Here is a 6,586-nt window from a genome sequence, read left to right as displayed (position 1 = left end):
GAGCTGTCAGCGCGAGGGTGTTCAGGTCCCCTGCTATTATGGTATTAGTGTCTATTTCCTTCTTTAGGTCTAAAAGAATTTGCTTTATAAATCTGGCTGCTCCAATATTGGGTGTGTATATATTTATAATTGTTATGTCTTCTTGATGGACATATCGGGTCTTGGGCCTCTCTGGGGAGCCACCTCTCTGGTCAGCTTGGACTCTCCCGGGCTGCTGGGTGACGGGGCGGTACCGCAGGGTGTCGCTCCTGTCGCTGCCAGTTCCACCGCTCACGCTGCTGCCGCTGGCACCACTGCCATCGGCTCCGCTGCCACCGCTTTCCCCCCTCGTGCCGCTACCGCTGGTGCTGCTTCCCCCGCTGCTGCCACTGCTGCCGGTGCCGCTTACGCTGCTGCTGCTGCTGCTGCTGCTGCCACCACCGGCTCCTCAAAGTTCCAGTTTCTGAGGCTGGGAAGTCCAAAGTTCATCTGGTAGTGGTAACAGTGACTCAGTAACTCACATTACAAGATGATGGAAGCAGAGAAAGCAGAGGAAGTAAGAGCTCTTGAAATTAAAAACAGAACATCTGAAATTTCCGGGAAATAGTTGGAAAATAAAGTTGATGAATAATCCCTGCAAGTACAACAAAGGACAAAAAAAATGAAGTCTAAAGAGGAAAGACATGAAATATAGAAGACCAATTCAAGAAGGTTTGAGAACCAAATAAAAAAGTTCAAGAAAGGTCCGGCCCGTGGCTCACTCGGGAGAGTGTGGTGCTGATAACACCAAGGCCCTGGGTTCGGATCCCATATAGGGATGGCCGGTTTGCTCACTGGCTGAGCGTGGTGCTGACAACACCAAGCCAAGGGTTGAGATCCCCTTACCGGTCATCTTTTAAAAAAAAAAAAAAGCTGGAACAAAGAAAGTAAAGAACAAAAAGTTAAAGAATTCTAGAACCTTTCTTAGAATAGAAAGGGCAAGGGAGGGCTGGCCCGTTGGCGCACTGGATAAGTGCGCCGCTTGGGAAGTGCGGCGGCGCTCCCGCCCGAGGGTTTGGATCCCACGTACAGACCGGTTCCCGCTCACTGGCTGAGCGAGGCGCGGGAGCAGCACCGAGGGTTGCAATCCTGTTGCCGGTCCCCAGTCCGGTACGGGGGCAACACTGAGGGTTGCGATCCGTTGCCGGACACGGAAAAAGATAAAAGACACAAAAAAAAAAAAAAAAAGAAAAAAAAAGAAAGGGCAAGGGAAAAAAAGAGAAAAAAAGAAAGAAAAGCAAAATGAAGCCAGCAAATTGTATAATATCGGAAGAGCAGAAATAAATAGAAGATCCAAAAAGCTTTGAAAAATAAAAATAAGAAGTCCAGTTCTATTTTGATTCCTCATCTTTTGTATCTATTACAAAGCAACACTGGAAGCTAGAAGACAATGAACAATGACTTCAAAATACTAAGGAAAAATAATTTCCAACCTAAATCTTAACACCCAGTCAAATGGCCAGTAAGGGAAGAAAACAGAATAAAGATATTTTTAGACATACAAAATCTCAAAAAATTGCCTTACATGAGCCCTTTCTCAGGAAGTTACTGGGGATATACTCCATCAAAATCAGAAAATAAACCACGGAATCCAAAAGACAGGAGACCCAACATAGAAGGCAAAGGAAATTCTCATTATGGTGGTGCTGAGAGATTATAGAACTGCTTTGAAATAGGCATAGAGAACAACTGGTTTTGAATGGAACAGAAGAAGGGGTTCCAGGGAATGTGATCCTAAGGGAAAAAAAAACAAAACTGAGCTAACAGATTGGTTTGGTTTGACCATGTGGAAACTGGATTAAAAATGTGAGGGAAGAATTATTAATGGGTAAGATGAAAACTAAGCAAATGAAAAATAGTTATTTGCTCTTGGGGAAAAAAAACAGATGTGCAAGGAAAAAGAATAGTACATTACTTGGCTTGACAGTGAATAATATTTAAAAGCACTGAATATTGATTTAAATTAAAGCTGTGATATAATTATACTGGGAAGATATGGGTAGGAGATGTGTGGTATAATGGAATGGAGCTAAGCGTTCATCTATTATGACATACAAATTAACAGATTCGAAAATAAAATAAAAATTAAGAAAGGGTTCTGTAAGATTATTATTTAAAAATAAAGAAGTAAAAGAATAAAAGGCAAATGTTCAAGCTGGTATATGAAAGATAACATTATATTTAGAAATTCATGGGTGGTGTTATAACACCAAGGTCAAGGTTTTAAATCCCCATACTGGCCAGCTGCCAAAAAAAAATAAATGAATAAATACATTGGAGGACAATCACATTCTTCTATGGACAAATAAGCTGCACAGAATATGGAACAGATCTATGAAATACGGATAAAGAGTATATATGTTCCATGTAAAACATATAAGAAAAAAATTTAGATAATGGTGATGTACTTTGAAATGTAGTCATGGTTTGGGGTGGGAAGGTACGGTTTGTTTTCTTCTGTATATTTGGTTTAAATTTAAATTTTTAAGTTTAATTTTTTTTCAAGGATATACTTGTGATATTTAAAATTATTTTTAGGGCTCAGTGGTTAGCTCAATTGGTTAGAGAATTGTGTTATAACACCGAGGTCAAGGGTTTGGATCCCCTTACTGGCCAGCCATCAAAAAAAAATTTTTTTAATGTTAAAATATAATTAAAACCATGGTCCTATATGATGGCAGGGAAATGGACAAGAGTTTTTTCAACATCCCTTCCAGGTATATGACTTCATGAATGAATGAGGGTTGAAGAACTTGTTTTAATTCTGAGAACAATTTATCTCAAGTGAGTATCTTCAGTATCACTTACCTCCTTAAAACCAGTTTTAGTGGTAGATGACTTAATTATGATGCTGTGCTTCTACAATGAAATAATAATTCCAGTACATTGAAGAATGGTTCCATAATGATGCCTGCCACACCAACTTTCCATTGTACCTAACAATGTCCCTATTCTATTGCGGTCCATGCAAGCTTCCTACTATGGGAATATTATTAAGAATAAGGGTGATTTTTTGCATGATGGAGGTGCTTTATGAGATATGTCTTACCCATTCATAGGCTTACCATGATCCATTTTATGGGTCTATTATGAAAAGCTGAGCTAGGACAATAAAATCGCCTTTCTTGGGAATTTGAACTAGAAGAAAAAAATACTCCATTTGGCAGGTGTGGCAAAATATAAGGGCAAGTGTGTACCAGTATACAAACAACGAGGCCTGGCTCTACCACACATCCTGCTTTACCTTACATCTCAATTTACTAAATTTATTAAGGTTTCTGCTTCTCCTGAGGCTAGGTTATTCAACCTTATTTAAAGTAACTCGTGACCAACATTTTTACATTATTTCAGCTTTTTTTTTTTAATATTCATTTTAACTAGCTTTCTATTTTAATAATTGTTTGCTTATTTTACTGGATATTAACAAAAATTTAACTAGCATATCAAACCAGTGATTTCATAAATGAAGGGCTGGCTGGTCAGCTCAGTTGCTTAGAGTTTAGCCTTGTAACACTGAAGTCAAGGGTTCAGATCCCCACACGAGCCACCCACAAAAAAAAAATGAAAAAAGAACGAGCCATAAGTAAAATATAGTAGACTTGGAAAATAGTAAATTATAGCATAGTTGGTACTCACAAGTGATAAACACTGGGAAGGAATTATGTGAAAGATTGAGACTATGGAAAAATAGAACCACACAACCTCTGCATATTCATTTAAAAGTGCATCTATCACAATGTGCCACACCACTGTATTTCTACTAGATGTTGTAGATGAGTCCATAGATTTGCATGTTCAAGAAGAAATAATTATGACTCAGAAGTGGGTTCACAGATTTATTTTTTGCAACATTATTGGATAGCACTAAATATGCAATCTATTTTGAAAATCCAAAACAATCTAAGTATGGAAAACCAAATATTTATTATCAAGTACAAGATTATCTATCTTCCTAAAAGATTCTAAAAATATGTGATGGAAGGTTAGATCCCTACCCATCATTCACTGGCTCTCTGTCTATTTCGATGACTTAATACTCTTGAAAAGCATTATTTTAAAAATTGTTCTTCAAATTTATACTTAAAGAATTATTTCACCTTAATTTCCCTTTTTTCCACTATGATTTCTGTCTCTTAATATTAAATCTTGCTCACCTTCTCATAAAAATTATGACATACAGGACTGGCTGAGAGCTCACTTGAGAGAATATGATGCTGGTAACACCAAGGTCACAGGATTGGACCCCCATACTAGCCAGCCGTTCCCCCTGCCCCCACAAAAATTATAACATACTACCCACTTTTTCTATAAATGTTAAAAATGAATTGGGAATTAGGAACTCTTATATTTATTCTCTCCTCCTAAAATAATTTGTCAACATCAGTTGCTAATGCTTCATCTTCTTAAAAACATTAAATCTTGAATACATCAAGGTCCTGGGTGCTATCCCTGTACCGGCCAGCTGCCAAATAAAACGAACGAACCCAAAAACAAACAAACAAAAAATTAAAAATATTAAATGTACTGTTACCTTATATAAATTAGTCATCTGGCACAGCTCAAAACACTTCTTTACTACTACTATGAATTCAGTAATGCATGGGATTACAGGAAAATGAAAGCCCTTACCTCAGGCCTCAGAGAAGGAAGAATAACAATTTCTTGCAATGCTTGTTTTGCCAACTCTTGACCAGCTATATCATCAAATTTAACAGCTGTTCCACTAAGAAAGAGAACCTTAGTTAGTTCCACAATAGAAATATGGTTCAGTTATTACAATATGAAGTATAAACCCTATGAAGTATATTTTGATGTCAACTGTGAAACTATGATTTTCTATGTTTATATAATTAAAAACTATCATAAAAATTAAGCTTGTAAATCAGAAAGGTATTTATTATCTACTTCACTCATGATACATTTTATAAATAAAATTAAAAGGCTGGCCAGGTAGCTCAGTTGGTTAGAGCATGGTGCTGATAGCCCCAAAGTCAAGGTTCAATCCCTGTTACCGGCAAATAATAATAAAAATTTAAAAAATTTTAAAATACAAAAAAAATTAAAAATAAGGACTGTAAAATAAAACTTTAGATGGCAAACTTACTTGTCCACAATTTCGTTCATTATGAGATTAGCAAGGTTGCTATCCACATTCCTAAAATTCTTCAAGTCTTTCTTTTTACGAACAGCAGTTGTAGGGGTAGAAGGTTTATTTGTTCTATTTGTTTTTGGAGTACCCTTAAATGATACAAAATTTAAATATGAAAATACAACCTAACATTTATACTTTTAACAAGTGAATTAACCTCAAAGTTTACAGAATTCAAGTTTTTAAAATAGACAAAAGGATATAAAAATCCAAAAACTGTATATTTATCCCAAAGTAAAATTGTATTCATGATAGAATTACATTTGGCATGAAGTGGGTTTATAGAGGATGTTATACAGGGAGATTTAATTACTATAACAGAAAGCCCCTATGATAAAACAATCATGTAATTTTGATCCCTGTTAGAAATGTGACAAAACTCTAGGTATGTTTATGATATAAAACATTTACACATCCTTACCAGCCAGCTGCCAAAAGAAAAAAATAAATAAAATATTTACATAGACCGAAATAATTTGAAAAATAAATTAAAAATGAAATATATAACATTATATAAAACAGACTAGGTAAGCACACTTAACATAAAATGCCTAATTCAGTCCAAAAGGAGTTTTATATTTAACTTTGTAGAAACTTATCAATTTTCTGAGGTATTGTAAAGTACTTCTGATAAACTTCAGTAAGCAAAACATGCTCAAAATTTTTTATTTGCAAAGCATAGCAATTAAAGTTATAATCCCAGAATACCTTATGAGTGGCAGTCGCAGAACCAGGCCCCTGCCTCACTCCAGAAACCATGGATAAACCACTGCAACTTGGTGCTTTGGAGTAGCTTCCAAGACCTACTGGTGCAGTTTTCATAATTGCTTTTGGACGAGGCAGTGAATTACTAGTGTGTGTTAAGGGATCTTTTCTTTTTGGAACAGCTCCACTTTCTATCAATGAAAAAGTAAAACCATCAAGATTAGAAAATTATGGCTACACATTATAAAAAGTAATAAAAAGACAAGTACAGGACTGGCTGGTTAGCTCAGTTGGTTAGAGCACGGTGCTAATAACATTAAGATCCACGGTGTGATCCCTGTACTGGCCCGCTGCCAAAAAAAGAAAAGAAAAGAAAAGAAAAAAGAGAGAGGGGGGGAGGGAGGAAGAGGGGGGGAGAGAGAGAAAACAGGTACAAATTTGCAAATCAAGCCAATAAAATTTTTAAATCCAGAAATATTTCAAACTAAGATTTCGATCAGAACATATAACAGGTGTTCATAAGAGTTATCTGGGTGGATAGGATTATGGTTGTTAGGTTTTTCCTCTTCCTGATGTATATTCTACATCTTCTTACAAAGAAATGTATTTGTAAGATTAAGAAAAAACCTCATTTGTGGGGACAAGAATATAAAAAGTTATCAAGCAAATAAAGCTCCTAAAACACAAAAAATAAAATGCAGTAAGGCATTAGGG

General features: G+C 36.1%; 1 protein-coding gene across 4 annotated transcripts in view; it reads right to left on the bottom strand.

Moving 5' to 3' along the window:
• Positions 1-6,586, bottom strand: part of SPAST (spastin) — a 67,475-nt gene that overhangs the window by 28,292 nt on the left and 32,597 nt on the right. For all 4 annotated transcript variants that reach the window (XM_008569140.1, XM_008569142.1, XM_008569141.1 and 1 more), the window contains 3 exons: positions 5,876-6,063; positions 5,123-5,256; positions 4,648-4,741 (listed from right to left, as the gene is read on the bottom strand). In XM_008569140.1, coding sequence (XP_008567362.1) covers positions 4,648-4,741; positions 5,123-5,256; positions 5,876-6,063 — 416 coding nt within the window. The remainder of the gene's footprint in view (positions 1-4,647; positions 4,742-5,122; positions 5,257-5,875; positions 6,064-6,586) is intronic.

This window comes from Galeopterus variegatus, unplaced genomic scaffold (genome assembly GCF_000696425.1).
Source record: "Galeopterus variegatus unplaced genomic scaffold, G_variegatus-3.0.2 Scaffold468, whole genome shotgun sequence".
NCBI classification, from domain to species: Eukaryota; Metazoa; Chordata; class Mammalia; order Dermoptera; family Cynocephalidae; genus Galeopterus; species Galeopterus variegatus.
The sequence above is the reverse complement of the archived record's forward strand: the minus strand, read 5'-3'. Positions and strand labels throughout refer to the sequence as shown.